At 32.1% G+C, this 14,590-nt stretch overlaps 2 protein-coding genes across 3 annotated transcripts in view; both read left to right on the plus strand.

The window, feature by feature from the left end:
* Positions 1-14,590, plus strand: part of LOC139486786 (ragulator complex protein LAMTOR1-like) — a 513,831-nt gene that overhangs the window by 492,285 nt on the left and 6,956 nt on the right. The gene's annotated exons all lie outside the window — the stretch shown is intronic.
* On the plus strand, positions 23-7,910 carry LOC139486785 (ras-related protein Rab-9B-like). Its single transcript, XM_071271747.1, has 3 exons — positions 23-128; positions 5,229-5,279; positions 6,290-7,910. Exon 3 carries the CDS (start codon positions 6,299-6,301, stop codon positions 6,911-6,913), a length of 615 nt encoding a protein of 204 aa, XP_071127848.1. The 5' UTR covers positions 23-128; positions 5,229-5,279; positions 6,290-6,298; the 3' UTR covers positions 6,914-7,910.

A 14,590-nucleotide genomic window follows, 5' to 3' on the forward strand; every position in this document is an offset into this window, starting at 1 on the left:
AAGTAATATCCGCATGATGATCACATGATGAATTACAGCTGACGTCATATTTTGACAGCCATGTCAAAGAAAGAGAAGATGTAGAGTATAGTATTAAGAGAAGCCAGCAATTGAATTATCTACATTAGGTAAAGACATTAAACATGTGTAAAATACAAAGTAAAATATGCTCTCATGCATCAGCACATCCCATGACAATGACCAACAATGAAACATGTCTTTATTTAGAAAAAGGGGGAGACAGTAAGAAATTACAAACTACCATATGTATATAGCCTAAAGTATACATCTCATTGTCCAGTAGGAAACATAGCATGTATTTTCAGCTAGGTAACATGTTTATGCGAAATAATTGTACAATACTTCACAATATGATGATAGTGTAACCTGAGAGAATGATTCTTCTTGCAAAATAGTGTGTCTCTGCCGGGACTAGAAACCTTGCTGTCTGTGTTACCAAGGATTTGTATAGTAAGACAAATCCTTGGTGTTACAATACAGCCCATATACCGACTGAGATAAATAAGTACTTCCTAAGCTCAACTGCTTATGGCTGACTTAGTATCTATCCCATGTTCTAAGGAAAGCAATCCTGTCACACTAAACATGCGCACTGAATCAAATTTTTAATGCCATTTCAATGGACTTGTCATCAGTCTTCATATGATATCAACATATATATATATATATATACACATTATCGCTATTCCTCCGCCATTGTTGGACATCACTTAGGTTCCAGTAAAATATTGACATCATAATATAAAATATCTGACTCCACAATGTAAAAGTTATTGTATGACGTCGATAGTTCAAGCGGGACAGATTCTCCGGTTAGCCTGGGAATAGTGATTAGGTGTATTGACAGGACTTGACCACTACCCAATAATAATACAATAATAGCAGATTTTTATCGATGGGTCATAGTTAAATGTTAATAAATAATATGCATGATACGTAAGTGGACATGTCATCAAATACGTTCTCGCTTATAACTTAATAATTACAGATGATAGCAAGAAAATGTCATTCAAACTTATTAATACATGCATGATGCCAGTCACTGTGCATCTAACTTGTAATCTGTCACTTCAAAGTTGTCAACAGGGGCGGATTTAGGCGGGGGCGTGGCGGGCGTGCGCCCCCCTAAAATTTGCAAAGCATGGGTTGTCCCCAGCTCAATAAAGTATCTGAACAGACGACGAAACATAATGTCGTCGCATTGCAATCTGTTTTATCATTCAAAGAAGTATATAAAACAGTAAGTTTAACAGAACCAATGTGATTACTAATATACTGACCTACGGTTTATCTATAAGTTCTATCATAAATATGGTATACTTCAAAGAAAGGTGTCAAACGCGGTACTGCGTTTGATGACACATATCATAGGCTTTAATTGGCAGTTAAAGTAAAACAGTTTTATAAATTATAAACAATTTCTTTGATAATCGAAACTCCAAAACATCACTAACTCACTTTCCAACGAAGTAGGTGAAAGTGCCCTACCCGCGGTTGGGTTGGGTATTTCATCATTGACCAGCGAATAAAACAGTCAAGGTAACTGGTTAAATTCTTTCTTAATGAAAGATAGAAATACTGGTTCAAGCGAAAGGTTAGTTTTTATTAATTTGTATCAATATATGTTTCTCACTTAATTGCAACCTGTAAAGTTTGCCGAAGCATGCATAAACGATCAAGGCTCCAACTCGTATTTCCGTATTACATATAGGATCCCATGAAAATAAAGATCTCATTTTGAATTTAGTGGTTTGCTGTAAAAAAATGTACATAAAAAGTTTGGCACGACCTCCGAAAACAACAAAAAATAATAATAATAAAAAATTGTGAAAAGACAATGAAAAATCGCTGGCAAAAGTAGACCGTTTTTTTTTTTAAATCTAATATTGGTCAGTTGAGCTATTGTTGAGTCAATGAATTAAAACTCGCACATTTCTTGTTAATTATGGTGATTGTATATTGACATGGGTGGATTTATGCGGTTTTAGCTTGAAACTCACAAAATATTCGCCACGTTTTGCTTGCCATGCAAGATATCTACATTGCACCCTCTTTAGAAGAATATTCCAATAATTTCGATAATTATACCTCAAAAAAAATTTCGCCTCGCCAAAATTTTAACATTGCGCCCCTCCTAATCTGAAATCCTGGATCCGCCCCTGGTCAAAATCACATTCATTTCATCACCATGATCACATTTGTTGAACTTAAGAATTATGTGATCAATTCACTGTTTTTCACATGATATACAAGTGTACAATTGTACTGTACAGAAGTGTTTAAAATAACTGAATTTAGTGATTCATTAAAAGACCTCCTTAGTCTTGTGCATGATTGTATAAATATGATAAACATGATAAAGGAAGCTCCTTTATCATGTTTATCATGTTTATCATATTTATACAATCATGCGCAAGACTAATCAAAGACTAATTATTCAATCAAGGTTAAATCTGACAGTCTTATAATTCAACAGTTCTGCATCTACACAATGTATAGTCCAACAGTCGGACAATCTTTTATTTGTCAGTCAGATAGTCTGACCCTCTTATAATTGAATAGTCAGAACTGTGGTCACTTTTCTCTGAAAAATTACGCTTGTAGAATATAATGTTTGTATTATATATACATGATATACATGTGGGTTTATTTCATTAGAAATAAGACTTTAGTGCCTGTTGACCTAATTTCTAAATTTACAGTTCATGTATATATTACATGTACAATGTATGTTAGCTGAAGGACACTTCAGCTGCGGGAGTTTCTCATTGAAGACCCATTGGTGGCCTTCGGCTGTTGTCTACTACATGTAGTACATGTATATATGGTGAGGGTGTTGACTCATTGACACATTCCCCATTTCCATTCTCAATTTTATGTTTATGTGAAATTCTAAGTCAACTGTGTCAGTCAGGGGTACTACTTATATAAGTAACAGAATGTTTTTAACCACAAAAGAAAGATTGGGATTGATTTTGGGGGTTAAATGGTACAAACGGTTTAGAAATTAGGGGCCCAAAACAAGCATTTATCTTGTTTCAGGACAATAAATTGTGAATAAGTATTGCAATTGCTCTGATATTGTACCACAATGTTCATACCATAGATTAGAAGGTTGGGATATATTTTAAGGGTTATGGGGCAAACAGTCTAGGAATTAAGGGTCAAAAAGGGGTCAAAAACAAGCATTGATGTAGTTTTGGGACAACAACTTATGTATGGATATCTCTGACATTGTACCACAAGGTTCCATATAACAAAGGGAAGGCTTTGATTCAGTTTGGGGTTAATATCCATGAACATTTAGGTAGTTACAGCCCTGAAGTAGTACCCCTGACTGACATATTAACACATGTTACAAGAGTAAAGTGTACTATAAATTTAGAATTTAATACATGCATTTATCATGTTTATTATTATCATGATTATATTTACGAATCACAGATAACTTGGAAAAACTGGAGATAAAATTACTGTGATTGCAAAATATTTGTCAATTAGAAATTCACTACTGAAAATATTTTACATTATTGCAAAGCTGGTTCTGTGATGCATGTAGCATTTAGGCATTAATTTATGAAAAACATTCATTGCTATACATTCTGAATATTTACAGTTCTGAATTTATTTAAACCATTAGGCTCAGCTTTATAATTAGCACTAAAACAATATATGAACAGTTATATTTAGTTTTATACATACATGTATTACAATGTACACGTACTATCATGATTATATACATGATATACATGTAATGACATTTAACAGGCTATTATTTGAACTTGGAATTATTTTGAATTATGGAATTTGTTTGATTTCTTGTTATTGAATTTTTAATAAATTCCATGTTTATTATGTACTGAAATGTTCTGTGCTGCGCACAACACTTTCTGTTACAAAGAAAATAGTATATTTTCAATAGAATGTACTGTGCCGCGCACAACACTATCTAACCAAAATACATTGTATGGAAAGTGTTATTAACCGCTCAAAAGATCATAATACAAAATAAACATGGAATATATAAAAAAAATTAAACACAAGAAATTATGCGAATTCCATTATTAAAAATAATTCCAAGTTCAAATAATAGCCTGTTATTTGTTCTTTTATAATTCATTTGTAATTTTCTATAATAATTACATGTACATATATATATTGATTGACCTAATAATAGGTGTTAATGTATATTGTTCCCATACATTCCATAAGTATAATTTCTTAGACATGCAATCATGATGCAAGTTATAACTAAAACATGAGTATTTATTCTCTAGGGTTTAAAGTAAATGAAAGAAATGTTACATCACTCATAAATTATGTAATGATAAGTTCATATAAGTACTATTTATCCTGTATTTATTTAGCATTCCATGTTGAGGGCTAATTTTTGTTTGTCTAGTTTACTGTTTAAATTTTCAAAAAGGATTCTGTTTTTTTTTTTAAATCAGAGGCATCATAATGCATCAGGTATAGTTACTTCCAAACTTTTAAAAATATATGTACATTGTAGTCTCAGCATCATTAAAGCGCCAAATAGATTTTATAATAGATTGATGGTTCTCACTTTGACAAGTGCATGAGTCAATTTTAGAGAAACAGTAATAGTAACAGGCCATTATTTGAACTTGGAATTATTTTTAATTATGGAATTTGCTTGATTTCTTGTTATTGAAATTTTTAATAAATTCCATGTTTATTCTGTACTGAAATGTTCTGTGATGCGCACAACACTTTCTATTACAAAGAAAATAGTATATTTTTAATAGAATGTACTGTGCCGCGCACAACACTACATTTGTATCTAACCAAAATATATTGTATGGAAAGTGTTATTAACCGCTCTAAAGATCATAATACCAAATAAACATGGAATTTATTAAAAAATTTAAACACAAGAAATTATGCGAATTCCATAATTAAAAATAATTCCAAGTTCAAATAATAGCCTGTTTAGTATTTCATTTGAAGATACTGGGGAGAACACTGCATGTATTCAAATTTCTATGTAACTTTAATAATTGTACGAGCCATGACCATGATGACATTGTCCTCTAGCTACCATTTTAATATTTATTTCTATAGTTTTATATAATTTGATAAATATCACTGTTCTACATGTACTAAAGATGTAAGTTGTAGCATACATGTATAAATGTACATGTACATTTAGTTCATATATTTATTAATGTTTTCTTATTTTTCAGGTTATATAAGAACACCAATATTAAGCATTGAATATAGTTAGTAATTTAAAGGTGAGTTTGTTTAATCATGGAAATGTGTTGTTAGAAGACACTTATAGAATCATGGACATGTGATTATACATGTTGTATTATCTTTATTTTCTAAATTCTCACTGATGAAGTAATTAGGGTGGTTCCAATAAAATATGCATAGTACATGTATGTAGGGAATGCGTTTTCTAAATAGGGTAACCACTTACAATGTATTGAGTAAATTTTATGTATTCCCCTTTCATTTTCCCTTTATAAAAAGGGTTTGACAACCAATCATTTGCAAAGTCATAGTGCCTGTTTGACATTTTACGCAATGTCTTATTTTAATACTGATATGTTCTTAATCCAACCCTGCCTATAGAAATATATTCATTTTATCATTTGATACATTTGTCTAAGCAGCCTTCATGGTCATAAGGATATTTTCCATATTAGAAAATTCTCCCTCTTGCACAACGTTCTGACCAAGATGTTATGCCTAACAAAGGCACAGAAGTGACAGATGAATAACTCTTCTAACACCAAACACTTTGAAGGAAAGATAATGATTTGGAAGCATGCCTAATATATATATTTTCATTAATAAGTTTCTCAGCCAAGGCTCCAGTGTTCTCGCCAGGCCGTTCTAGCGTTGCAGTACCGAAACGCTATAATTATTTTGAGGATGGTATTTTTCTTGTGTCTATATCGCAAAACCATGTCCTTAATTTTTAACTTTCATCTAATTACTGCTTGTAAATCAGACAATAAAGGCAATTGAAACAATAGAATAATTCAAGTTTAAGGTATGATTAAAATTGAGAATGGAATTTGCATACACGAACCTTTGTGGTAGTGGTAAATATGATTATATCTCTGTCCCTTATTTACCCTATGATTATATCTCTGCCCCTTATTTACCCTATGATTATTGATTCTACAGAATATTTTGTGAATGAGCCCCTAATAGTAGAATCTTGTTTTGTTGGCATGCTATTTCACCTATATATAGTAAAAATTTAATCAGTCAAATTACTTTTCTGTTGTAGGTTTATAAAATGTCTGGTAAATCCAAGCTGTTAAAGGTTGTTCTACTAGGAGATGGAGGTGTGGGTAAAAGTTCCTTAATGAATAGATTTGTCAGCAACAAGTTTGATGCTCAGTCTTTCCACACGATAGGTGTTGAATTCCTTAATAAAGATGTGGAAGCTGATGGAGAGCACTACACAATGCAGATTTGGGACACGGCAGGCCAGGAACGATTTAAAAGTTTACGAACGCCATTTTATAGAGGAGCTGATTGTTGTTTGTTGACATTTGCTGTAGACGACATGCAGAGTTTTAGAAATTTATCTATGTGGAAGAAAGAGTTTTTATACTATGCTGACATTGAAGACGGGAATAATTTTCCTTTCGTAATTCTGGCAAATAAAGTTGATGTTGACAATCGTTGCATTCCAGAAAGTGACGGGAAGGAATGGTGTGCGAACAATGGACAAACTCCATATTTTGAAACAAGTGCCAAAGATTCAACAAATGTAGAGGAAGCATTTAAAGCTGCAATACGAAGGATAAGACAACTTGAGGAATTTGTAGAAATGAAACCATCGCATGGTAATTCTGTAGACTTGCGTAAAAAATCAAAAGCTCAACAGTCAGGATGCTGTAATTAAATTTTTTTATCTGATTTTGATATTTGAAATCATTAATAAGTTTTTCATAATTTTGCTATCACTAGGAAGCTTTTATTTTTAAGATACTTCTTTGGATGAGAAGCAATCTGCAATGTAGTTCATTTTAATCAGACCAGGAATGCTATCAATGTATGTGCATTCCAGAATTCATTTAAAAATTTAGATGCAATCATGTTAATGCAAATCCTTTTCATGTTTTTAATTCAACAGGTTTTTCCATTTTATATGTCTTTATCAACCCTGTGTTTAAGCATCTCATGGTAAGATTAATAATCATGATTATGTTTTATAATTTCATTTATTGTTATGCCCACCTAAAATTTGTACATTATAATATAGATAATAAAGTATTGGAAATATCAGGTTCTAATATTCATCATGAATATAACATGTACATGTACTACTATGTCTAAAGCTTCAGAATCTGATGCAGGGATACATCTTTCTTTTGTTCATATATACAATCATATACCATGTATACATGTCAATCATGGTAAAACAATACAGTAACTAACAATTATTTAAACATGACTAATATTGCAATTATTGATAAAATACTGGGACATGTGTTCCATTAGTTATGTCTAAGATGTAATTTTTGTTTATCCTATTCCTTCTCTGATTGGAGACACTCATCGTCAATGATAATCCTCTTTGTAATTCACAGGTCTTCTTACTTGATTACATGTAGTTTATTTTTTAAATGTGCTTGTTTAACTGCAAATTATTTATAACACAGAAAAGTTAAAGATTTATCCAAACAGGGTGGTGGGATTTTTTGATTTTTTTTTTAACTTAAACTGTAACAATTAATTACTTGCCACATTAATGTCAATTACAAATATTTCACAAATTCATAATCAGGTCAAATGAATTCTTTTTTTCATGTTATGTTTAATTATGATTCATGAGTTGAAATACCAAATATAAGTAAAGGCTTCCATTTGTATTTAATTTATATCATATAAAAAAGAAACACTTGAAAATAGTACAATTACAGTATCAACCATTGTGGTAAACGAACAACAACGAAATTCAGCGTATGTCAAAGTGTAAATGTTATATTATTATAAATTATGTCATTTCATACTTTTTTAGCTCACCTTTCCTAAAAGGAAATGTGAGCTTTTGCCATCACTTGGCGTCCGTCGTCGTCCGTCCGTGGTCGTAAACTATTTCAAAGATCTTCTCCTCTGAAACTACTGAACCAATTCAAACCAAACTTCATCTGATTGATTCCTAGGGTATCTAGAATAAGGGTGCTATAAACAGTTTCGTATAAAAAACTAGGGGTTATTCCCAACTAAAAATAGACATGGAGGGAAGTCCCTTTTTATCAACATAATTGGTGAAAAAGTATCATGTTTTTTGTATTTGGTTGTAAAGATATGTTAACTTCAATTAAAACAGGTTGAATGATTAAAATAATTTAAAAAATTAGATTAAATATTCATGTTTTGAGGGGAGACAACACTGTAAACAGTCTGTTTTTTTGGCAGTGAAAATTCAAAACTTATTTGCAGCCACTGTAGCTCTTTTCGGAGCAGGCGAACGTAGCCTGAAGCATGAATTTTTTGAAAGACCAGGTAAAAGTCTATGAAATTCATACAACTTTGATTATGAAAAATGTGCAGGTATCATGTCTTCAGGGGTGTGCACATGACCTGATTTCAGGTTTTTTAAGCTTAAATTGGGCAATGTTTTTCCCAGTTTCTCTGGATAAAACTTTTTTATACTATTAAAAGTACACTTTTTTTTTATTCCATTATAAACTAGAGAACATTCTGATTCCAGTGATATCTAGTTTTATACAGGTATCTTTATTAATCAGTCCACCACTAAGGGTCACTTATACATGGACCCTCAAAATATGACGTCATAGAAAAAAACTGTTGATTGCAACCTAAAGTTTGTGTTTAAATTCCCATTTCATCAAAAAACATGGCTGCCATGGCTAAAAATAGAACATAGGGGTAAAATGCAGCTTTTGGCTTATAACTCAAAAACCAAAGCATTTAGAGCATATCTGACCGGGTAAAATTGTTTATCAGGTCAAGATCTATCTGCCCTGAAATTTTGAGATGAATCGGACAACCCGTTGACAGGTTGCTGCCCCTGAATCGGTAATTTTAAGGACATTTTGCTGTTTTTGGTTATTATCTTGAATATTATTATAAATAGAGATAAACTGTAACTGCAAAAATGTTCAGCAAAGTAAGATCTACAAATAAGTCAACAGGACCAAAATGGTCTGTTGACCCCTTTAGGAGTTATTGCCCTTTATAGTCAATTTTTAACTATTTTTTGTAAATCTTAGTCATCTTTTACAAAAATCTTCTCCTCTGAAACTACTGGGCCAAATTAAACCAAACTTGGCCACAATCATCATTGGGGTATCTAGTTAAAAAATGGTGTCTGGTGACCCGTCCAACCAACCAAGATGGCCGACATGGCTAAAAATAGAACATAGGGGTAAAATGCAGTTTTTGGCTTATCACTCAAAAACCAAAGCATTTAGAGCAAATCTGACATGGGGTAAAATTGTTTATCAGGTCAAGATCTATCTGCCCTGAAATTTTTAGATAAATTGGACAACCCGTTGATAGGTTGCTGCCCCTGAATTGGTAATTTTAAGGAAATTTTGCTGTTTTTGGTTATTATCTTGAATATTACATTTATTATAGATAAAGGTAAACTGTAAACATCAATAATGTTCAGCAAAGTAAGATTTACAAATAAGTCAACATGACCGAAATGGTCAATTGACCCCTAAGGAGTTATTGTCCTTTATAGTCAATTTTTAACTAACATTTTCCACTGAACTACTGGGCCAAGTTCATTATAGATAGAGATAATTGTAAGCAGCAAGAATCTTCAGTAAAGTAAGATGTACAAACACATCACCATCACCAAAACACAATTTTGTCATGAATCCATCTGCTTCCTTTGTTTAATATTCACATAGACCAAGGTGATTGACACAGGCTCTTTAGAGCCTCTAGTCTTTAAAGCAGATGATTTTATAAACTTATGAGTTGATATAATTGTTGATTTTATACATGTTTAATCAAACTTAATTGTTTGCTTCTACATTGCAATGCATAATTTTGTGTCATTTGGAAATCAAGAATTTGTTGTATTTACATTAAAAATGTTTTAGAGATACACTGAAAATGTTGAAGTTCAACAAAGGCAGATTAATGGTGGGGGGGGGGGTGACCAGAACATATTGTCTGCATTAATTTACATGGTAGGGGATCTTAACACATGCCTGGACTTAACCATGTTAACTTTAGACAGACCCCTGAAAAATATTTTGGATTTCTGGTCTTGTCAAATAAAAATAATTTCCCTGCTTGGTTGCAAGTACAATGTATTATTTATCATGGAAATAAAAGTGTTAAAAATGTATTCAATAGAAAAACTATGAAAAACATCAGAATTTTTTTTTTACATTTTTTATTGAAATCTGGCATGAAATTATTTTGTCAGTAAGCAATGGTAAGGTACCATTTGGTAAGATTGTTCATTCATATTATTTTCGATTGGTACATGTAAATCTTTATGGGCTCCATAAACAACACAGGCTTTTGTCACTGAGAAAAACTTTACCCATCTATTTTGAAAATATATGAAGTATTTAGGTAAAACAAAATTCAGAGACAAGTGCCTGTGATAAACAATCCTGAATGTATAAATTGATAACATATATATGTATAAAAAGGCATTATGTAATGGTGCTAACTATGTAATGTTCTTCAAGGTCTAACAAATTAACTGTATTATAATAAACTTTAACCTTAATTTATATTTAAACATGTGATATCAAATCAAACTGTTACTTTTTACCATGCTTTGACATTTATATCAAAACATTTGTATTTTTAAATTAAGCGCATTATGTTATACAGTAAGACAATTATTCTGAACACAAAAAAAATACACCTCAGCGTTTTCAAAACATGTATCTTTGTCATTTCATCTCCAAAAACATATGTAAGATTGTGATGATATGGGAAAAGAACTAAGGGAGACAACTTCATCAGACAATGTAAGACAAAGATATTTTGGGTTTTTTTTTAATCACAAGTAGTGAATTTGTAAGACTTTTTATCTTAATTTTTGAATGAAATTTGTACAAGTCTTACAAATTTAATATTTTAAAAATGATTATAAATATGAATGCATGCCTTGTTCAGGCCAGTAACACAACATATCTTCTGCATTAGAGAGGATTTATTTATTATCAGGTGAAAAAATAATTGTAAAATGTTTTTAACATTTAAAAAACATTAACTTGATTAAGTTTACATCATCATGTATATATGTATAAGCTAACACTTCATGTATAATTGTGTATGTAATTTTTTAAAGGAGTGTTGAAATTTGATTGCAAATAGCAGTGGCGGATCCAGGGGAGAGGGTGTTCCGGGGGCTGGAACCCCCCTTTTTTTAGGCTGATCAATGCATTTGAAAGTAAACATATAGTTGGAAACCCCCCTTTTAAAACTGTTTGGATCCGCCCCTGAATTGAAATAAAAAATAAGCAAGGAAAGAACAAATCGGCTGAGCTTTAGTTATGAGCTAGAAACTGTACATGTGCTTATACTTTGTTTTAATGTTACATTAAAGGTTAAAGAAAGTGGTGCAGGTTTTTTTAAGAATATCTGATTGTTTTATATTTAGAATAATATATATGTTATTCATCTGCATACAGTTATTTGTTTGCAGATGAGCAAATGGTTGTACTAAATCACTCTTTTCCATGAACATTTTTCCTTGCATTTGTGTTTTTATGAGATCAAATCCACTCTTCTTATTGTTGCATTATTTTACCAAAAACCTTGCTGTACGTGTATTTGACAAAACATTGTTAAAATATATTGTAATAAAACATATGTGATATTATCCTTTTCTTTAGTATGTATCTTCTCCTCTGATTTTATTTTAGGCCAGCCCCTTTAATAAAAACTCTATAGTCACTATAGACATATTGATATCCATGGCTTATGGATCTGTGGTAACACACACACACACAGTATTGTATTTTGGTACTCTGTTACTGGAAGCTAGTTCAAAGTTAAAACCAACTAATATTAAAAAATCATGTATCTAATTGATATCAATCAGTTCACATATATAACATCCAATTGAGTTTGATGGAAAAAGCGTCAATTTGGAAGACATTGTCCAATGACCCCTTACAGTGGAATGATAATGATTTTTGAAAAATAAAATCAACAATGTAAACATTAAGTCAACATGGTTGAAATGATGAAATCGTTAATGAATCTGAGAGGAGAAATATTTCCCTTGAAAGATTATTTAAAGAGAGGAACAGTAAAATGTCCAGCACATTAGAATTAGTCAGCATGACTGAAATTGTTAATTGACTCTTTATAGAAGTTATTTCACCTAAATGATTTTTTTATCCGTTTTCTCAAAACTAGAGGATTTTTACATAGGGATAGTGATCCGGTGGCGGCGGCGTTAGCTAACTTCTTAAAAGCTTTATATTTTAGAAGGTAGAAGACCTAGATGCTTCATACTTTGTACATGTATATGGATGCCTCATGTTACGAAGTTTCCGTCAGTCACATGTCCAATGTCCTTGACCTCATTTTCATGGTTCAGTGACTACTTGAAAAGAAAGTTAACATTTTTGGTAATGTTAAATTCTCACTTATTATAAGTAATAGGATAACTATATTTGATATGTGCGTACCTTGCAAGGTCCTCATGCCCATCAGACAGTTTTCACTTGACCTCGTGGAAAGAAGTTTTGGTGGTCAAGTCCATACCTCAGATACTATAAGCAATAGGTCTCCTGTATTCGGTGTATGAGGGGGGATAGGACCTTTATCGGGACTCCGGGATCAGGTGTTTTTAAGCTCGGGATTTCGGGATCAGGGAATCCTTTTTTTTGGATTTCGGGATGTCGGGATTTGCTTTACACCAATAGGTCTACTATATTTGGTGTATGGAATGATTGAAAGGTGTACATGTCTAGCTGGCAGGTGTCATCTGACCTTGACCTTATCTTCATGGTAATCAGTGGTCAAAATTAAGTTTTTGAGTTTTGGTCTTTTTTTCTAATACTAATTGCAATAGGTCAACTATATTTGGTGTATGGAAAAATGTAATGATCTATTTGTTAGTCGCACAGGTTTATTTGACCTTGACCCCATTTTCATGGTTCATTGCTCAGTGTTATTTTTTTGTGTTTTGGTCTGTTTTTCTTAAACTATAAGCAATAGGTCAACTTTATTTGTTGTACGGAAGAATTGTTAGCTGTACATGCCTGCCTTGCATGGTTCATCTGACCTTGACCTCATTTTCATGGTTCATTGGTCAATGTTTAGTTTTCTTGGTTAAGTTTATGTGACAGTTGTAATAAAGCTTTATATTTAGGACTATCAACATAAAATCAATGATTAGTAAAGAAGGCGAGACATTTCAGCCTGTGCACTCTTGTATTTCAGAAGGTAAAAGATGTGAATTGTTCAAAGTCATAGTATGAAGATAACTTAAATTACAAAGGTTCCAATTCTCGTTTGTCCATTGTCATTATCCTTATTTTCATTGTCCAGCAACTGCTTTAAAACATTTTTATTCCCCTGATGTAGCTGAGTGGGCATTAAGTTTTATCCTTGTCCATCTGTATGTCCATTCTTCCAAAAGTTGGTTTCCAATCTCTAACTTCAGGCCTGAACCAACTGTTTTAAAACTAATACACAATGAATATTACCACAAAACACAGATCAAGATGTTTGGTTTCCATTCTCTAACATAAGTTTGTCTGAATCAAATGTAACGAAACTTATTCACAATGCATTACCACATAACACAGATTAAGTTTGAATTTCGGTCGGGTCACTTTAACTGTTCTAGAGTTATGCCTCTTAGGGACGACATCAAAAGTTCAATGTAGGATAAAAAACTTAATTCACATAGTTTTTTCACTGACCCCCCCCCCCCCCCCCCCCCCCCTCTTAACTTAATTTGGGAAAAATTGATTTACCAATAGGGATATATGTAAAAATCGATTTTTGATATACAAAACTTGCAGAATTTTAACCCCCCTTCCCCCCCAAACTATTTGATTTAAGTTTTTTATCCTACATCGATCTTTTGATGTCGTCCCTTACATGTCTTTATAAATGAAAAAAAAAATTGCTGAATGTTTAGTTTCCGTTCTCTAACTTCAGTTTGCCTCAACTAAATGTTATGAAACTGATACACAAAAATTAAGCTTATTACAACAAAACATAGATTTATTTCAAATTTTGGGGGCATCACTTTAACTGTTCTAGAGTTATGCCCCATTAAAAGTGGGAAATTGCTGAATTTTTAGTTTCCGTTCTATAATTTTAGTTTGTCTCAACCAATTGTTATGAAACTGATACACAATGCTGATGACCACATATCACAGATCAAGTTCAATTTGGTAGTGTCACTTTAACAGTTCTAGAGTTATGTCCCTTTATAAGTTGGAAAGTTCAGTGCTGAATTTTAGATTCCCCTCTATAATTTTAGTTTGTTTCGACCAATTGTTATGAAGCTGATACACAATGCTGATGACCACAAAACACAGATCAAGTCACGACGAGTGTGAATTTTGGTGGGGTCACTTAAACTGTTCTAGAGTTATACCTC

This window comes from Mytilus edulis, chromosome 8 (assembly GCF_963676685.1).
Source record: "Mytilus edulis chromosome 8, xbMytEdul2.2, whole genome shotgun sequence".
Classification (NCBI taxonomy): Eukaryota; Metazoa; Mollusca; class Bivalvia; order Mytilida; family Mytilidae; genus Mytilus; species Mytilus edulis.

Bases quoted from the DNA above. Each gene is read 5' to 3' on its own strand.
- LOC139486785 (XM_071271747.1), top strand. From the start codon at position 6,299: ATGTCTGGTAAATCCAAGCTGTTAAAGGTTGTTCTACTAGGAGATGGA.